Source organism: Phoxinus phoxinus (assembly GCF_949152265.1).
Source record: "Phoxinus phoxinus genome assembly, chromosome: 20".
Taxonomy (NCBI): Eukaryota; Metazoa; Chordata; class Actinopteri; order Cypriniformes; family Leuciscidae; genus Phoxinus; species Phoxinus phoxinus.
In genome coordinates, this window is record NC_136895.1 from 5,011,630 (window position 1) to 5,032,887 (window position 21,258).

At 38.8% G+C, this 21,258-nt stretch overlaps 1 protein-coding gene across 2 annotated transcripts in view; it reads right to left on the bottom strand.

The window, feature by feature from the left end:
* The window catches only part of LOC306988891 (phosphofurin acidic cluster sorting protein 2), a 78,389-nt gene that overhangs the window by 19,482 nt on the left and 37,649 nt on the right, over positions 1–21,258 (bottom strand). For both annotated transcript variants that reach the window (XM_079594063.1, XM_079594062.1), the window contains exons 5-14: positions 20,548–20,710; positions 18,856–18,947; positions 17,958–18,041; positions 15,266–15,325; positions 11,747–11,895; positions 10,449–10,542; positions 9,882–9,968; positions 8,773–8,897; positions 1,979–2,117; positions 1,782–1,886 (exon numbers count right to left, since the gene is read on the bottom strand). In XM_079594063.1, coding sequence (XP_079450189.1) covers positions 1,782–1,886; positions 1,979–2,117; positions 8,773–8,897; positions 9,882–9,968; positions 10,449–10,542; positions 11,747–11,895; positions 15,266–15,325; positions 17,958–18,041; positions 18,856–18,947; positions 20,548–20,710 — 1,098 coding nt within the window. The remainder of the gene's footprint in view (positions 1–1,781; positions 1,887–1,978; positions 2,118–8,772; positions 8,898–9,881; positions 9,969–10,448; positions 10,543–11,746; positions 11,896–15,265; positions 15,326–17,957; positions 18,042–18,855; positions 18,948–20,547; positions 20,711–21,258) is intronic.

Here is a 21,258-nt window from a genome sequence, read left to right on the forward strand (position 1 = left end):
CCCTGGTGGACCTGAGGGGGCGAGGAGCCAAGGTGGAGCCGACTGGTCGATGGGTCGAGGTGGAGTTAAGGGCTTGATGGCCCGAGGCACAGCCAAGGAATCCACTTGCCACGGCAGAGCTGGTGGACTTAAGACCCCAGTTGGATACGAATTGCAGGGTAGAGTCAACAGAGGAGGAGAAGGCGGGGGGCAGCGAAGGCGAAGGCGGGCCCGAAGGACTGACTGCTTTTAGGCAGAGGAGGGTGATGTACGCTTAACGCTATGCGATGAAACTGACTTGGAACTGACTGGGATCAGTGAAGGAAGATTGTCCTCATCTAGCTCGGTTAAAACATCCACTGGCACATTTGTAGAAGCTGGCTCAGTCTCCTGGTCAGACTGGGTGGCGGTCTTCGACTCGGGATGGACATGGCTGCAGGGTTTGGCTTTGTTGCAGGCATAGGTTCTGGCATATGATACATGGTGGGCGTTAACAGAGGAGGGGTTCTGGTTCCACGGGGTTTGTGATTGACGAGAACATCAAGGCGTAAGTACATTGCAAACACTGCAGAATGGCCTCTCTCCAAGTTCCTATCTTAAAGTCAGGTAAGTTGGGGGCCGTAATAGTTCGACCCAATCCAAAACAATGATTTCAATAATCCAATATAGTGAGATCTTCACGGGGCAAGGGAGATCAATTCTGCTGCTCGATCCATATTCTTTCTGTTAGTCTAGTGTTTGTCGCACTCGGGTTGAGGGAGAAGATGAGACGTGGCAAACGGATCTATTAGCAACTTAACTTTAATTAAACAACACAAGAGACTAGTAATGAATGAGAATCACATAACAGTGTGTACTCAAACACAACCAACACCAGACAATGAACACAGAGAACTGAAGGTCTTATATACACAAGATAACAAACTCTGTGCACTTATTAATAACGTAATGAATAACCATGACAACAAAGAATGAGTGGGAACACAGGACACAAAGAAAAGCAAACTAAAAGTATTTGACAACGAAACCAAAACATAAATATAATCACACATACACACACATACTATATATATACTGTATATATAATTTAATAAGCATATATAAAATGGAATGAATTTATATCTGAACCATGTTACCATGATTGTATAAAGAACAAATGATTATTGAAAACTGGAAATTTGTAGAAAAATGAGCATTAAATTCTCTTTAAAAGTAGCTTAGTTATTTAGTTAGCCTAGTTATTTAGTTATTGCTAAATAACCTGTCAAAATTAACTGACATTAACAGTCGTATTCCAACTAAGTGGAATCGACTAGTTGATTCCTCACTCAACTAGAAAGAAAAAACACCACTAAACACTAACATATAACATTAACACACTAATTTACTACAAAATTGGCTAAAAATCTTTCAAATTGGATTTAAGAATCACCTGTTTTTGGAATAACCCTAAAATACACACAAAATAATATTTTTAATTGGTATTTTCGTTTTGTTAAAAATCAAAAATCAAACATAATTTTTACAAAACATAGAAACAAGATACATTTCATTGAGATGCAAAATTACAAAAACATATTCGGAGCACTATGTACCAAATTTAGTAAGGATCACACTTTAAACGAAAGAATAATAAACTTATTTCAAGATATATTCTATGAAAACAAGTCATATCTCATTACACAATTTTAATTGTCAAGTACATGTACAGATTGTTTTAAGGATGTTTCAGTATGTTGATTGGAAAACAAGTCCCAAATATGTAAAAAATAAAAAACAAACTCATGGTAGACAGCACGCACCTGCCCCTGCCAGTCTGTAGTGTTAATAAGGATGATATTCTCTGGCAGATGTTCGTCAGAGTTCAGGATCTGATTGAGCTGATCGTACACTGATTTCCTCGGGACCTGCGACAAGAAGGACGCTGGGTCAGAAAACGAGCACTAATTTGTCTTCCAATATTTTCTTTGTTCTTCTACCGTCAGGCACAAACACTTACACAAATCTGTGTGATGAGTCTGGAGTCTGGGGAGGTTTCGCTCTCGATGCTGCTGGTGCGGTCGCTCTGAGCTTTAGAGTTCTGCCTGTCCTTCATGGACGTGCTGCGCGGACGCCGCTGGAGCTTACCGTCTGTTTTACTGGCGAGCCAACAAGGAGAGAGACATACTGTATTACAACTGCTGGAAGGAGAGGGCCAGCTCATCCCCAACCCCCCTACAGCCTGATAAACCTCAAGAGTTCCTGCAAGACTTTTTGGACTTTTGGATAATTTACTCACCCCCACGTCATCCAAGATGTTCATGTCTTTCTCACTTCAGTGTCAAAAAGAAATTAAGGTTTTTGAGGAAAACATTCCAGGATTTTTCTCCATATAGTGACTTCAATGGGGTCCAACGGGTTGAAGATCCAAATTGCAGTTTCAGTGCAGCTTAAAAGGGCTCAACAAATAAACATTTATATACTTTCTAACCACAAATGCTAGCTGTGATAATTCACACATTACGTATTCATGTTGAAATGACCAATCGTTTGGCTAAATAAGACCCTTATTCTTCGGCTGGGATCGTGTCGAGCCCTTTGAAGCAGCACTGAAACTCACATTTGGACCTTCAAACCATTTATAACCGTTGAAGTCCACTATATGGAGAAAAATCGTAATTTATTTTCGACTGAAGAAAGAAAGACAAACATCTTGTATGACGTAGGGGTGAGTAAATTATCAGGGAATTTTAATTCTGAGTGAACTAATCCTTTAAGCTGGAAACCCAAGCTAAATTCAGATGTGTCTTAAGCCCCGTTCACACCGCCAGCGATTTTGTCGCTGTGTGTCGCTAGTCTCTGTGCTGTGAAGTCGCTTGTGGGCGTTGGTAGTGCTGTCGCTCTAATGTTATTGGTTGACTGGACGTCTGGCCATATCTATACTAAATACCATCACAAGTGATAACTAACTTTATATTATTTTAATTTGACTAGAAATTATAGGCTCAAAAGAAACGGTATGCTGTTGGGAGAGTGTTTTTATATTCCCATAGCAGTGTTCAGTGGATTAAATCATTTACTAGATTAACGATCGATCAAGCAACAAATTAAACTCACTCATACGGTCATTAATGACTAAAACGTCATTCGTATTTGACAAATAATACAGTTTCTTGTCTCTAGTAGTAAACACAATGCAGGGGAAACTGTAAAGTGAACTGCAGCAGTGCTAAACTTGCATCAAAAACTTACAACACTCGAACTATAAATGAATTAAACTCACTGAGACTGTCGACAGTTTCTTTTCCATGCATCATTTTATTATATCCATGAATGTGGTTAGTCAAATCATATAAAACAGTGAAATCGCCCTCGAACTCTGTCTTGCCTGCACTCCGAGACGGTGACGTAACGTGAGCTCCACTGAAAGTCTTCTTTCCTATTGGTTGTCGCTCGCGAAAATCGCTTCTCATTTGCATAAAGTTGAAATTTCTGAACTTTTGTCGCTTGTCTCCTGTCGCTTGATACGCCCACATTCTGTCGCCAACGGTCACTGTCGCTCGTGTCGCCAGAAGTCGCCAGCGCTCCATTGAAATGAATGGGATCTTGTCGCTTTGTCGCTGCGTGTCGCTGGCGGTGTGAACGGGGCTTTAGACTGTGTTCACACTTGTAGTTCGGTTCTTTTGGTCCGGGCCAAAAAAATAAAATGATAGAGTTAGGGTGTGTTCACACTTGGCATGTTTGGTAGGATTAAAACAAACACTGGTGCGATTGCTCTGTAGTGCGTTTCATCTGAATAAGTGTGAACGCTGCCATCCGAACCCTGGTGCCACCAAACAAGCGGAGCGAGACGCTGAAAAGATGAGACTCGCTCCGCTTACAAACAAACTCTGAAATATGAACAACACGGACCAAACACATATAAATAAACCAAAAACAGGACGTGATGTCACAAGATGCAACTCTAAAAAGGCTCATGCACAGCTGTTTTTTCTCATCATAGTCGCGATGTTGCCCATCACAGTTCAGTACAAGATCAGTTAATTTATCCCCGAACACAGCATTGCTTTGGATGTTCGATAAGTTCCGACACAAAATAGACATAATAAAAGTCGACCAGGGGTGCGTTTCCCGTACAACTATATAGCTCACTGCTTAACTACCATAGTACGATGCATCTTTGGAGAAATCAACTAGCTAGTCACGAGTGTTTCCCGAAACCGAATGTCGTAAAGTATCGTTCAACCACGCTGGTTTATGACGTCTCGCACGTGGTGGACTAATAACTTTTTTTAATTAATCTGTTTGAGATCGAATTAACGCTAGATTTCGTCATATAAGTTACATATATGGCATCTGAAGACCATTTCAAATTTTTCTCAGTTACTTTGCTTTATTACCAGACTCAATATTTGGCTCGTTCTTACATAGTTGAGCACGTTCGCACATGCGCAGTCTTCAAAAACGGTGCTTTAAATCTCTTGACAAACTAAAAGACGTAAATTACATTTATATGTATTCTAAATAAAAAATACGGGTTGTACTGAATGTCAGCTTGCTTATTTTGCTAAAGATAAGGATTTATTCAGTCTACATCTCATGTAAACTAGAAACTATGCTTCTAACCACAGCTCCAGAGCTGTCATTGCAACCACACAAGTTTGCGATGCTGTTTGCGAACGTTCGTTGGAACGATGGTTTCGGGAAACACCAAATCGTTGAACTATGCTGATAACGGCGGAACTTGCGATCATAGTTGGCTAACGATGCTTTCGGGAAACGCACCCCAGTTCGGTTGTGAATATATCCTTATGCCTTTAGGTTCAGTATCTTTAGGTTCGGTGTTAAAATGCCAATGTGAACGCTAAGTGGACCAGGACTAAATGCTTTTTTTTGGACCAAACAAACCAGGCGAACCAAACTACAAGTGTGAACACAACCTTATTCAAATGAACCGCTCTAACAGAGCAATCACACCAGAGTTAGTTTTAATCCAACCACACCTGCCAAGTGTGAACACACCCTTAGGTCACGGTACCTGGTTTCTAGATGGTCCAAACTGGTTTAGGTTGAATAAACGTAGAGTATTAAACTCATAGATGAATGACGCTTGCTGCTTCCAGTTGTCTTTTTCAGTCTGAACTAAGATCAGTAGCTCTACATACACAGTTTGTGGCATCCTCTTCCTCTCGAGGCTCTACAAAAGCAGCTCAAAAGAGGCGAATCGTTGATGCGCTGCTGCGTTCCAGATTCACTAAAGTGTCTGTGAGCCGCTCGCTCGGGGACTGAGTCTTAATGAGCCCATTAGCCAATGCAAACACACACATATGCCATCTAACAGAGGCCTGTGAGAACAACTGGCTAGAAGACGACATGGAAGAACAGACGTGATGGACCACTAGAGAAATATAACAGATGGGTGTTTCTTCAGCTCAGCGCTTTCTGTCCTGTGGACTTTTAGAAAACAAACTTGCTTAATACGTACTTTTCACATTGTTTTTTTTTTTTTAGGTCAGCATGAAATGACAATTCACCTTGTCTATTTTCTAAATGCATGTTATTGAGCTTATTGTGAACAATTCACGAATATTTTTTATTCAAAATTACATAACTCCACTGTCCGGTGAAATGGCAGATCTCTCAAGTGATGTACGTAGGACTTCTCCAATCATTGTGTTTGCTTAAACCCCGCCCCCTTCTTACAATCGATTTGCATTCAGCTGATTTGCTTCCATCCAACCAAAAATAGTCCATTTCAAGTGTTGTCAACTATTTTCAATAGAAAGTCGCTAAAAAAAGTCGCTAAATGTCACAGAATGCACCGACTGTCTGCACTTTACATGTTTTCTCTCCTAATCTGTGCTCACATACTGTCATTTTCTCAGTTACTCAATGATATATTTTCTGTCAGACAACAGAATGTGAATGATATAATGAATGACTTGTGAGCCAGCAATCCAAAAAGTCGCCAGTTTCGTCACTAGTCGCTTTTTTGAAGAAAAAAAAGTCACTAATCTAGTCGCACTCAGATGCATGTCACAATGTGGAAGAAAAGATACTTCATTTGTCCACTAACGATGCTCACCTTTATCTTGGCAAAACATGTTGGCCAGGGTAATTTGTGAAAAAATTTATATATATTATAAATAATTTTCACAGAATCAATATTGGTTTATGTCTGTTTCACAGATTATTCAGATTTTTATAGTTTAAAAATAACTTTTTATGATGATTTTTTTAGGACATATATTTTATTTGTATAAATAAAAAAGTCCTTCATATAACAAAAATAAAATAAAATAAAAATATTTTAAAGGGTTAGTTCACCTCATTTTATTTAAACCAACACTGTAAAAAACACAACTTGAAAACAGTTGAATTGACTGATTTTGTTGTGTTAGTTCAGCAAAAATCCACATTGTAAAAATCTCGCACAACAAAAAAAAACTTAGTACTAATTTCCCCTAGCTTTTTCTTGTTGATTCAACTTTTGTAAATAACAGTTATACGAACTAAAAAGTAAGTTGTCCGTGACACACAAAACAACGTTTAGTTGAGTCAACTTGACATTATTTGTTTTCTGGAAAGATGCAACTATTCTGTAACAAATCTTTTGTAGTTGAGCCAATTCAAAAAAATATGTCTATTGGAAACAAAAGTCCTTATTAAGAATAAGATGTAGATTTTTTTATTGAAAATGTATGGTCAGCATTTTGGTGATGAGCGTCTCCTTGAGTTGGGCAGTTTGACTCTTGGCATTTTATGTGAGTTTGTGATCTGTGTAATAGTGTTTAACAAAACACATAATTTGTTGTAAAGAAAGCCATGAACAAAAAACAAACAGCTGATGTAGAGAACAGCATCATAAAGGGGAACTATTCTTATTCCTGAAAAGTGATTATTTGTGAATAATATATTAAAGGTGGGGTATGTGATTTGCAAAACAGCAGGCAGATTTTGAAAATACACAACTCAAATGGTCCTACCTTCTTTCCTTTGACTCCACCCATTCAAAGAACATGGACATGGATGGGGGGAGGGGGGATGGTACGACCGTTTGATTGACACTCTTACTGTCCAATGATTCTAGGTGGTCTTGGAAATGATTGGCTGGAGTTTTTCGAGTCCTGCCCGTTCCACAGATGATTAAATTGCTTAATTTTTATTTCAGTGCTTCTAACTCAGTGAAAGTTAGTAACATTACAGTGAAATGTAAGTGGGTTAGGAATAGGATTTTAAGTGATTTAGAAAAAATGGCCAAAAAAGAGAATTACATACCCCACCTTTAATTTTTTTTTTTAATGCAACAGATCAGATATTCTGAATTTAAATTTTTAACTACATTGTGGGACTTTTTTTTTAAACACACACACATACATTTAGAATCAGCGTATGAATCTCAACAATGGTGACATGCTTCATGCCGCAATGCATGCTGGGAGTGGGAGCCATGATTTTAAGACTATGGTGGCACCTAGCGGCATGCATTGCGGCATAAAACATGTCACCATTGTTGAGATTCATACACTGATTCTTGATGTCTGTGTGTGTGTCAAAATAAATGTTTTCCTTATAACGTATTTTAAAATCAGAATTCAGAATGTCTGATCTGCTGCAAGAAAGTTTTGCTGGTAAAATATTAATAAAAAATAATACATTTTGGTCAGAAATCAGATTAGTGATTTATTCTAGTTTATGAGGCTGAAATCTTGATCATCTTGGTTTCTTTTTTCTTAGCAACAAATTATGTGTTTTGCTAAACACTGTTACAATGACCACAAACTCACAAAAAAATCCAAGAGTCAAACTGCCCAACCAAAGGAAACGCTCATCACCAAAATGGTGATTACCAAATGATTTCCAATAGACAAAAAAAATTTAATTGGCTCAACTACAATGGATTTGTTACAGAATAGTTGCACCTCTCCAGAAAACAAATAATGTCAAGTTGACTCAACTACACGTTTTTTTGTGTCACAGACAAACTTATTTTCAGTTCTAATAACTGTTATTTACAAAAAATGAGTCAACAAGAAAAAACTAGTGGAAATTAGTACTAAGATTTTTGTTGTAGTTCAAGCTGAATTTTTTCTACAATGAATAAGACTCCCATAAATTCGTCTTCAAAACACAAATGAAGATATTTTTAACTCTTTCCCCACCAGCGTTTTTGGTCATTTTCACAAAATTTCACAAAACTAAACACAAGAATATCTAGATGTATGAATATCTGAACATGCAATATATCAAAAGAAAGCACAGAGAAGAAAAACTAGCTTCGTGCATTCTTTTTTTTATAAACATTTTGAGCAAAAAGCTGAGAAAATCAAAGATTACATCCAGATGGGATTCAGAACGATGATCAAAACACAGATGGAGTCGATCGAGTCCATCAACACCCCAAAGCTTCACAACCACCAACACTGTGATGCTTCAAAAAGTTAATAAACACGTTGAAAAAGTTAGTTTAATCCAAGGCATCACTTTATATGACAGATTTAATGAAGGCTTTTCTTCATATAAAAACATTGATCAACTCGCATGCATAGAGCATATCAAATATGGTAAAAACAAACTTGATCTGTATTTTGAAGATTTTGAAACGACATGAGGGTGAGTGAATAATGATGACTTGAATAATTTTCGGGTGAACAAACCCTCAAATACACAGTGAATGAACCCCTGGCACATGAAACTGCCTGTAGTTACAGAAGCGTCCACGTGCGGAGGGACTGTTCGGTGAAAGCTAGCGTCTGCAATGGGGCTGTGTGAGAGCTTGTGATGGAAAGCAGATGGAAAAGGAGAGTGTGTTACCTAGGCGACATGAGTGTCTGCGACTCGGTCTTGCAGAGTTTGCCCAGCACCGTTCCCGCTAGTTTCTCTGCGCCGGCGTCCCAGCTCATGTTGGCGTCACACGTGGCCTCGTCCTCCAGCGGCTCCTGCGTGCAGACACACACACATCAGCCGGGAACATGCATCACTCTCCTCAAGCGCCCGCACGGCCACAGGGATTATCATGTTGCCGTGGAGACGGCCACTTAGCCACAGAGCAGAGTTGTGGTGTGTGTGTGTGTCTTCCACACTCTAGATACTGTTATAACTGATTAAGTGTGTGACACAGACCTTGAATTATCAGCAGTCGGTGCACAAAAACAGCACAGCCCTTATGGCAGAAGGATGGAGCCCTGCATTTTGTCATTGTTTGAAGAAAATTATGTTTGAAATATGTTTGATGTAGAGAGAAACTGTGGACCTGCAACCCTGGCGTTAGCGGTGATTCATTGGGTCAAATAAAACCAATACCGTCGCGCTTTTTTTTAACCTTTTAATGCGTTTGACAGCCCTTAATTCAACACAATAGAGATGTTCGTCACACACAGTAAAAATGTTCTCCTCCTTTTGATTGACAGGATATAAACAACACTGATCATTGGTCGTTTTTAAACAATCGGTCAATGGCCGATAATATAATATAATATAATATAATATAAAGTATATAATATTAGTATATATATTAGTATATTATGTTATATTATATTAATAATATAATATTATATAATATTAGTATATAATATTATACTTTTACAAATAATAATAATAATATTATTAATAAAAAAAAATATATATATAAAATATATATATATATAATATTATTAATAAAAAAAAATAAAAAATATTATATATATATATATAAAATATATATATAAAAATTATACAAATAATTTATATATATATATATATATATATATATATATATATATATATATATATAAACACATTATAATATATATAAAATGATACATTTTGTAAATACATTATGTGCATAAATTATATATTATTATTTTTCATTAGAGAACGCCTGAAACTAGCACCTTTATGTGCTTAAAATGCTGCACATTATTAATACAGAGATTGTTACTGACCGCAGCGGCGGAGTCCAACACTGTCGGGTCATCCGGATATCGTCCACACACTGCTCTGTTCTTGTCCACTGTTAACAGATCACCAGTCTACACACACACACACACACACACACACACACACACACACACACACACACGCACACACACACACACACACACACACACACACACACACACACACACACACACACACACACTGGATTATGTGTCTTAGTCTGAGAGTTTACACATTGGCAGAAAAAAAAAATATATATATATATATATGGAGACAAATGAATGCGATTACAATATTTTCTGATGAAGGCAAAAAGCACTTACTACGTATTTTGTCAAAATCGAATTATGAGATAAATGGTCTATTAGACTATGATCTGTCTTTTAACAGATGGATCTGGCTTGACTGTTCACATTTAGAAAGAAAAAGTGTAAAAATTTGAATAAAATCGACCAAAAATATAATATAAGACATGTGTCGCAGTTTCAGTGTTGGCGTGTACTGTGTTTAGCCTTTGTAGGGCATAATAATAGTATAATTGGAGTGTGTGTGTGTGTGTGTGTGTGACGTACAGTGGACGGCGGCTCTCTCGGTTGGCTCTTCTGACTGTGCAAACTGCCGATCTCCGTCTGTGAGCTGGAGTGAGACATTCCCTCAAAGAACGGCCTTGAGAGGAAAACACACACACACGTTAACAATACAAAAACACTCTCAGAGCCAAAAGTCGTGTTTCGTGCTCAGCGATACAGTATCTGTCAAGTGTTTACACTGTCTGGAAGGCATTCGTTTTTTCAATGAGAGTCAATGAGACTCGTTCACTGAAATCGTTCATCTTGTTCAAACACTTTCTCGTTTTTAGCAACACAATATTTTGAAGCTTTGGTTTTGAAGGCGTCTAGAAGCAGGAACGGCCACCGCAAGCAACAATACAGTGTGAGCCGAGGGAAAAACAGTGCGAAAATATACAGGAAATAATGTGAAAGTGGAAATAACTCTAGGAACAAAGTGGAAATTTGGAAATTGCTCTAAGCTAGCCAATCAGATGCCATTTTTGTGTTTAATATGCATTAGATTAGCACTATCAAAGACTTTAGATTCATATTGCAATGAATGGGAGAAAGTGCAGCGTGCAATATGGAGGAATAAGTCCCGCCTTCTGAATAAAACAGCCAATCACCGATTGGTAAAGTGCAATTGCGCAATGCAAACTCACGCTTAGGACTGAACAGTGCAGTTTTTTTGCCATTATTTGAGCATTTAGAAACAAAATTTATGAGACAGTTGTTGTCAGATTCATTGGTGATTGAAAATATAAAATTGAATCGAAAGATTGATGAACAGCTTTGGAGGATTTGGTGTTTCCCAACTCAAAAGGACACGAGCTGCACTCGCATGGCTGAAAGTGATGGGCAAACAAAGCTTATCAAAAAATGTAATCAAATAATCCACTGTTTGGTCAGTGTACATGCAGTGTAAATAGTGTAAAAATGTGTAATTTTTTTATGTAGAGCTTGGTCAATCATACCAATAAGAGACTTTTAACTACAACTCTTCATTTTTATTATACAAATGTGTCATTAAATGTCTACAAATGTATAAAATTGATCTGAGATCAGGTAAAAAAATCATATAGACACTGGATCATGGGTTCAAGGAGATCATCGCCCCCTAGTGGCCAACCATTGAATATCGAAACTGGAATGACGTAACAAAGCCTCGTTTGCTGAAACCACGTAACTTTGACAGTTTGATACTGAATCACTGGTTCGAAAAGAAAAAAAAATTAGCAAAAGTGTATTTTGAAAGCGACCATCACTGACGAGAGTTTTTTCAAAGATGGCCGCCGCGTGAGACGACTCATGGCTCTTACTTGAGTTTGGGTTTGGGAGTGCTGAGCAGACTCTCGTTGTCCTCCATCTCTGGGCCGCTGTCGCTCTGGTTATAGACCTCCAGACTGTCGTACAGGAGATCCAGATCTTCAACCTCCTGCGTTTGGTCAACCGGATCAGAGTCCAATACCTTTTGAAGCCAGCACAACAAAAGCTAAATGTAGATATGTATACCAATTTTTAATCTCAGCTACAAAAAAAACCCTGTAGTAATGGAAAAATTATTAGAATAGCTTTTCAAAGGGCTTTAAACGACACCAGACGATGAATACGGGTCTTATCTAGCGAAACGATCGCTCATTTCAAAAAGAAAAAAAAAAGTTTAGGTCTAAGTTTTATAAGCACAAATGCTCGCCTTGCTCTGTTCTGTGATGTGCGTTCGTGACGTCACGTAATACGCAATTATCGTAATATCGTTTAAAGCCCTTTGAAGCGGCACTGACACTGTCATTTGGACCTTGAACCGTTTGGGGCCCATTGACGTCCATTATATGGAGAAATGTTTTCATCAAAAACCTTAATTTCTTTTCATCTTCTTCGTTGCTCTGGTTGGTTGTAGCGCTATTCTATTTCGTGCAGAGGGATTTTGAGAGACAACCGTTTATCCCGCCCCTCGGATTAAGCCGCGTCTATGGAGAGTTGCCAGACTAAACATCTTGATGTAAGTCTGGCTTGCCAGGCTAGTGTTATATATCATGGTCATTAAATGGCTTTCCTGAGGTAAATGTTATGTGACATTGTTCTCCAGCTGTTATATTGACCTCTTTGCGCGGTTGAAAAAACTGATTGGTCGATATTATGTATGAGGAACATAAATTTCGGTAAGTTGCGTGAGAAAATGGATGTGTGGCGTGAGAGCGCGTGAAAAGTGAGTCTCACGGTCAATGCGCAGCCCTCTTTTACTTCAGGCAGTGACTGGCAATGAGTCTGATCTTCAAAAGAGCTCGAATTACCCCGGCTGAAGATAAATGCTCTGCCATGATCTATGGAGCGTTTTGAGAATAGACGAAGCACAGTTACAGGGCAAGCAGGGTTGGCAGCAGAAAGGTAAACGTTGGATGAATCATATAATTTAGGGGATCATTAAGATTTCCTACTTTTAGCACTACTTTTGAAGACACGACACGACGTCCACTCTCTATAACCTCCTCCTCACCCACAGGAATCGCTAAAAACCCTACACATTTTCTGTATATCTGGCAGCGCAACCCCAAACACAACACGCTTTCATCATCGTTTCAACTTCTTTGATCAACAACAATGTTTTTAACTATGTAACTGTTCCAGTAGCCGGCTGGATCTCTTCGGTAGAAGCCGCTCGCGTTCTGCCACTGGAAGTATCTTGGTGCCTATTGTTTACAAACATCCTGAAATGCCGTATAGGAGGTGCTTTAGGACAGGGGTTCCCCAACTTTTCCATGGTTCTCGCCAAGGCCCCCCAAATACCACTAGGTTCTGGCCAAGGCCCCCCAAATACCACTAGGTTTTGGCCAAGGCCCCCCAAATACCACGAGGTTCTGGCCGAGGCCCCCCAAATACCACGAGGTTCTGGCCGAGGCCCCCCAAATACCACAAGGTTCTGGCCGAGGCCCCCCAAATACCACGAGGTTCTGGCCGAGGCCCCCCAAATACCACTAGGTTCTGGCCAAGGCCCCCCAAATACCACTAGGTTCTCGCCAAGGCCCCCCAAATACCACTAGGTTCTGGCCAAGGCCCCCCAAATACCACTAGGTTCTGGCCAAGGCCCCCCAAATACCACGAGGTTCTGGCCAAGGCCCCCCAAATACCACTAGGTTCTGGCCAAGGCCCCCCAAATACCACTAGGTTCTCGCCAAGGCCCCCCAAATACCACGAGGTTCTGGCCGAGGCCCCCCAAATACCACTAGGTTCTGGCCGAGGCCCCCCAAATACCACGAGGTTCTGGCCAAGGCCCCCCAAATACCACTAGGTTCTCGCCAAGGCCCCCCAAATACCACGAGGTTCTGGCCAAGGCCCCCCAAATACCACTAGGTTCTGGCCAAGGCCCCCCAAATACCATTAGGTTCTGGCCAAGGCCCCCCAAATACCACTAGGTTCTCGCCAAGGCCCCCCAAATACCACTAGGTTCTGGCCAAGGCCCCCCTTTTGCAGGATGTGTTATTGAACCCATCGACAATACTTCAGCAAATGTAGAAATAAATAAATAAAACATTTGTGAACATCAGATTTTGTGATGGTCTTTGATACCAGCCAATCAGAAAGATTATAGAGATGCACCGATTACAATTTTCTAGGCCGATTCCGATTTTTCCATTGAGATACCGATTTTAGCCGATTACGATTTCATTTTTCTAACCACTTTACTTATAAAAATCCATATAATTTTACCCAAACTGAATAATAAAAACAAAGTTTAAATAGAAATATTATAAAATATATAATATAATATATAATATCTATAAATATTTTTGAGTCTTCATTTTCTTTTCTGACATAGTCCAGTTCTTGTTAAAACACACTAGACATGCAAATTCTGTGCATTTTTTTTGTGAAATCATATTTATTTTGTCCATCAAAAGTGTGCTTTCACTTTAACAGAGCGTGAGCAGCGCGTCACTGCTGCTCACGCTCCTGCTCACGGTGTGAACGCACTCATTGATTAACATGCACGCCGGAAATAAATAACATGTTGCGATGTTAATCATGCGGCGCGCCGGCGCCCGAGTGCATTTGACCGGCATAAAATCTGCATATCTCAGACTGATTGGCCGGTCGCCTAATCTCTAAAAGATTAGCATTAAAGGTATAATATTCCGATAGGCTATGCGACAAATGATTATAATGCTTTGTCATAACAATTCTCATGATAATGGAAAAAAAATAACGTTTTTTTTTTTTTTTACTTGCTGCGGCCCCCCTGGCGGCCCCCACTTTGAAAACCCCGGCTTTAGGACACAGTCAAAGTGAGCTATTGCACTGATAAGCCCATGTTGGCATTGCTACTCAAGGGAAGCGCCTGCCAATGCAATAAATCCGTGTCATCACCCTGAATCAGGAAGTCGCTGGACTGATAGCCAAATAAATCTGGATCATTTCCTGTAGGGCTTGGATAACCGAGTCAAGGCAAGAGGACGATGAAGTCAAAGAGTCAAACAGCTACCAACTAACAAGCTTAGACTCTAACAATGAGACTGTAAAGCTGCTTAAATCTTGCCTGTAGGCTATATAAGCATGTATGACCCAAGTCATCATGGCCTCATGTGTCCTCTCAGAGCCAAACAGTCCCGGTTAGTTTTAGGAGAGGTCTACATCACTAAAATCAAAGCTCCTCTCACATTTCAGCTCCTAGATCAATCATTGCCAAGTCCCAGGACTCTCTTTTATAAAGGTTGAATTTCATGGCTGAAGTGATTTTTGTGATTACAAAGCAATGGACCGCAGAGTAGAGAGTGGAGAACTTCAGGCAAACGTACTGTATTTCTCTCTGTCGTAACTTATAAAAGACAAGAAGAAAATCTCACCTCATCGGATACTTTGAATCTCTTCAGGAGAGCAACAAACTTCTGCTTGAAATTGGGTTGCTACAGAGAGATTGAGAGAATATGTCATCAAAAACATACGTCTGGGCTGCGACTGGTCAATGCAAGCAAGTTTACAGTTACAAAGAAGTATGGTTCATAAAACACAGTAAAATCATGGTACTTTTTTAAAGTTAAAACAGTAAAATAGGTAAAAGCAAAAGACAAAACAAAAAATATCTTTACAATTTTTGGTCACACTGTATATTGTGTCTTTAATGTACTTGCATAAAAAACCTGTTAGCAACAAACTCATTGTGTTCATGCTGTATTGCAACATAATGTTGCCGGTGAGGTTAAGGATAGGTGTGGTTATATGGAAGTGGGTTTAAAGGTGGGTGGAGTAGATCCAACAGTATAATTATATGTGTAACTACAGAAATTAATAACAGATGTAATTGCATGCGGGTATTTCTTTTAAATAAAAGAACAACGTGAAAACGTATGTACACAATAAGTGAATTGTATCAATGATTCATTTAAATACAGTATTAGTGCATAGCAGCTGTAGGCACTTAAAGGGATGGTTCGGAGTAATTTCAACCTAGGGTCGTTTGCACCGTGACCTCGAGCCAAACCATCCCCCCCAGAAGCTTTTCCCCCTTGGTGGAACATTATTAAAGTGAGAGGTTATTTAGAGATATCAGCGAATGGCTTAGTGCGGGCGCTAATGGATCCAAGGTTGTATCTGGTAAATTACCGCACTAATAATGCCCGGGATGGCACCAAACTTCTACAGTAGTGCAAAGAGGTTCTGTACTCATAAAACAAGGCATTGGGAAGTGTGTAAGTACATCAGGAGTTTATTTAAATAACACTTTCCTGATGGCTCATGCTACCGCTAACCCGGACGTCGAGGTCACTTCCGTGATTTGGGAAAAGCCAGTAAAAGTCCTGGCAGAAAGCGATGCATGAGGATGTAGTGTAGCGACGCCCAGCTCCAGGAATGCACTAATGCTTTGTTGTTATTACCAGTTTGCAACAATTATTAGTTAACACTAAGTTGTCAACACTTTGAAAAAAAATTGGAAAAAAATTGGATATACCAAAAAACTGCCAGGACTTTTACGGGCTTTTCCCAAATCACGGAAGTGACCTCAACGTCCGGGTTAGCGGTAGCATTAGCCATCAGGCAAGTGTTATTTAAATAAACTCCTGATGTACTTACACACTTTCCAATGCCTCGTTTTATGAGTACAGAACCTATTTGCACTACTGTAGAAGTTTGGTGCCATCCCGGGCATTATTAGTGCGGTAATTTACCAGATACAACCTTGGAGCCATTCGCTGATATCTCTAAATAAGCTTTAATAATGTTCCACCAAGGGGAAAAAGCTTCTGGGGGGTGTTTGGCTCGAGGTCATGGTGCAAACGACCCTAGGTTGAAATTACTCCGAACCATCCCTTTAATATAAAGTGGGCCTCAATTCTTCATGTGTTTCAGAATGGCCGGAGTGGAAAGAAATCTACATTGGTGTTGTTCTAGTTTATGCACTGATCCTGGGTTAACACTTGTGTTCCTAATGGTAAGCTTAGTTCAAGAGGATTAGTACATCACCTTCTATGGCCTTCTGGGAACTAGATAACACTGAACCAAACACCAAACACCCCCTTAGGGACACAAAGCCAATTTGTCTCTGTTTCTATCGAGCTGCCTGAAGTGACTTGTGTCAAGGCAATAATTACAGGATAATATATTGGGTCATCTAACAGTATTGCTGTGACAATGAACAACTCATTGTGTGTTGATGAATATTACTAGTGCTCAACCAACATGAATTTTGTAATGGCAAGATATGCAGATACCAATAGAAAACGGGGTGGCCAATATGATATGATACAATACATAATACAACTGAATCATATCAGCCATCAGAACGGTTATCATATCAGTCAGCAGAACTGGTATACAAAGATGTTTTACAAATGGTGTTCCTCAGGGCTCGATTCTGGGTCCGATCATTTTCTGCTTTAAACCCTAACGCTCAAAATAATTAAGGACAAACTTAAATTAAACTAATTAGTTCAGTCAATTATTACTTTTATGAGTATTTAGCACTTTCTTTTTCTTTCAAGATCACAGAACTGATATAGTTTAAGTAAACTGAACTGTTTCATGAAATTATTTATTTTAATTTAGACAAACTTAAGTTTAACTGAAACTGGGCCGGGATTTCTATTTCCCAGCATGCTTTGCCGATGGCACTCGAAAGGGAGAGTAAATGTTCAAATTAAGTATAATATCATGTTTTTTTGTGCAAGATTAATGTTAAGTGGGAGTTGAGTGACTAATGTTTTGTTATGCTAATTTCTGTTAATGTTGATTTTAGGAGAGTTACCATCATGGTGACGAGTGGTGCATGCGGCTTGGTTTGAGAACAATGTTAAAAACGTTCATTTTGAAGGTTACATGAAAATTTAACCTGAATGTTAAATCTACTCAAACATTTCAAGTTAAGAACAAGTCAATTTATGAATACAAAATAAAAATCTGCCAGTTCTGCTTACTTAAACGTTAAATTTCTTATCTTACAAATTTTTAGGCAACTGATTGCCTTACATTTTTTGAGTTTTGCTAACTTATTGGCGTTTACAGTGTGTTCATTAAGTGCAGAGGGAGTTTATCTGTACATACCCGGGTCATAGATGTAGTCCTAATCATTTTCCTCCTAGATTTTTTGGGCTTCCGCTGAACATCATCGTCCTCATCATAAAGGTCCTAAAACAGAATTTAGGAAATTTCGATAGATTTTATTAGGTGGCAATCCTTTCTAAAGATACAAGGGGAAATTCACTAACCATGTTGGGCCATGCAAAATATTCACAATCTTATTCACTGATGACCCAGTAACCAGTCTCTAAACAATGCTATCAGCGGATGCAATTCATTTTTAGTAAATTCTCCCCTCACAGTTTTATTTTGAAATTAACAAACTCTATGTGGCGCAAACTTCTTCCAAACTTCCAACACTACTTCTGAATAGGATGTTTACTTCATAAATTGTATGAAAATTTTAAAAATAATGGTTCAGATCACTCAAACAACATATGGAAATGGAGGCGCCCTTATATGGGCAGTAATGTCCACTAGTGGAGAAGTGTGGTACTGCGCCCAAACTAAATCTCACTGAAAGCTCATTTCAAGAGATATCAACCTAAAATTTGAAACACAACTTGTTCAGATTTTTGCCTTTGATTTTTTGTTGTTGCATTTTTAGAGTCCTCCAGGTTTTGAAAATATATATTTTATATAAAATATGAATAATTACATTTTTAACATTGTACATTTTCATAAACTTTTTCGGTATAACTTTCTTAATTTATTTCACTTCTACAAAAATCTGCCAAATGTCTTCTGTAAAACAAGACCAATCTCACATCTATATTCCAAAGCATTCTTGAATTACAACCATTTAAGTTTGCCATGTGCATTTTCATGTCTATTAAAAAAAAGGGGGGCGTCGCTTAAGGGGTTAATAAATGTAGGGCTTTCTTAGAACAATGCTAAAAACATGTTGGGAAGACCTCCTGACCTGGCCTTGAACAGCGTCATCGCTCGCCTCCTGCTCCGATGAGTAACTATCATCGTCGTCTTCAGAATAGTTATCCATATCCGGAGAACGGTCTGCAAAGAGACAGAGACATTTAATGACCCCATGACATTTTATTGCAGCCTCTGCCGTCTGACCAACAGAACAATCCAAAAGCATTAAAACGATTCATTCAAAACATGCAGACATTTTTATAGCTACAATTTGAGAACACTTGAGCTGCTAAAGCAACTTTCCCTTTTAATGCACCGCAGCATCACTCACTTTCTCTCTGTGTGTGTGTGTGTGTGTGTGTGTGTGTGTTTAAAGAGGATGTTTGGTGGGAGAGAGAGTTTCCGGGGGACGTTTATCTTTATTGCAGCTTTAATGCACTCAAACTGTCCATTAGCATCTTATGGTCAATGCAATGACTGAACATAAACAAAGCTGATCACTGATGGAATAATGTAACTGGATATACAGGGTGGTTTGGTGTAGTGGTTAAAGATCTGGCCTTTATATGTTCTCTTCCTTCCCTCACATATGTGACCCTGGAGCACAAACCCAGTCTGGAGTCGCACGGGTATATCTGTGGCGATAGCCAACTATACATTGTATGGGTCAAAATGATAGATTTTTCTTTTATGCCAGAAATCATGAGGATATTAAGATCATGATCCATGAAGATATTTAGTAAATTTCCTACCGTAAATATATAAACATGTATGTTTGTGAGTGAATGCAGCACAATCGTGAACATAAATGCTCAACTTTAAAGCAGATTTTCTCAATGTTTAGATTTTTTTGCTCCTCAGATTCCAGATTTACAATAGTTGTATCTCGTCGTAACCCTTTACAATAAGGTCCATTAGCTAACATTAGTTAATGTATTTACTAACTAACAATGAGCAATATATTTGTTACTGTATTTATTAATCTTTGTTAATGTTATTTAATAAAAATCCAGCTCTTCATTGTTTGTTCATGTTACTTCACGGTGCATTAACTCATGTTAACGAACACAACCTTTGATTTTAATAACATACTGGTGAAACTTGCAAAATTTGAATAGAAAAGTTCATTTATTTCAGTAATTCAACTTAAAAGGTGAAACTAATATATTATATAGACTCAATACATGCAAAGTGAGATATTTCAAGCTTTTATTTGCTATAATATTGATGATTATGGCTTACAGCTTATGAAAACCCCAAATTCAAAATTAGAATATTGTGAAAAGGTTTTCATAAGCTGTAAGCCATAATCATCAAAATTACAACTAATAAAGGCTTGAAATATCTCACTTTGCATGTAATGAGTCTATATAATATACTAGCTTCACCTTTTAAGTTGAGTTACTGGAATAAATGAACTTTTGCACTATATTCTAATGTATTAGTAAATGTTGAAATTAATATTAACTAAGATTAATAAATGCTGTAGAAGTAATCTTAGTTCATTAATTAACTAAGGTAAGTTCTGACTAAGGTAGTTAAGGTAGGTAACTAAGGTAGTTCACTAATGTTAACTAATGAGCCTTGTTGTAAAGTGTTACGGGACAATCTTTCACACGAAATTAATGATTGTGTGGATTCCTGAAATCGCCAATGAAAATTCGCCGAACAACACTAATTGTGACACAGCTTTGGAGACGTTTTCTACTTGAATACATCGCTCCGTCATCAGTGTGATCACCTGACGCTTTGGCCTTGGTCTCCGGCTGCCCGCTGCCGTCCTCCGGGTCGATGGGTTGACTGGACAGTGAATAAACACTCAGCTCGGCCGCACGCACCGGCGCGTCCTTCACGTTACTGTGCAGTCCCAAAATCTGGCCTCCATCTGTCGGGTGCTGCATCACCTTTAAACACAGACACTCAGAGGTCAGTGACAGAGGTCTCTGGATACGTAGCCTTCTTGTTCCTCTTCATGTGAAAGCCTCAGTTTTGTTCTTTTCAAGGTTGGCATTCCTCATCGAACTCTTGGACGGATGAATCGCCCCCTGAGGTTTTCTATGGCGAGCCTCTACTGAATATGATTAGCGCTGGAATCTCGAGGAGACTGGAATTTGTGGGGGTGAAACTGCAGAGAATAACTTCGAGAAAGCAGAATATAATATATTACGCTCACATAAAGCCCCCCTCCTAACACTCCCAAATAATAGACCTCTTTAAGACATCCGTCATGAAACAAAAGAACAAGAAGAAATAGTGATACATAATGATTATGAACATGAGTTGAGAGAATCTTACAAATATAAGTGAAGGAACATTTTGCACTCACTTCTATGTAGCAATGAACATCCATCCAATCACTCAGAGAACTCAATCATAATTAGCGTAGCACAATCTATTGGTTTACAGTAAACCTGTGGCTAACGTTTCTATTGCAACTTCTATGTCATGACAT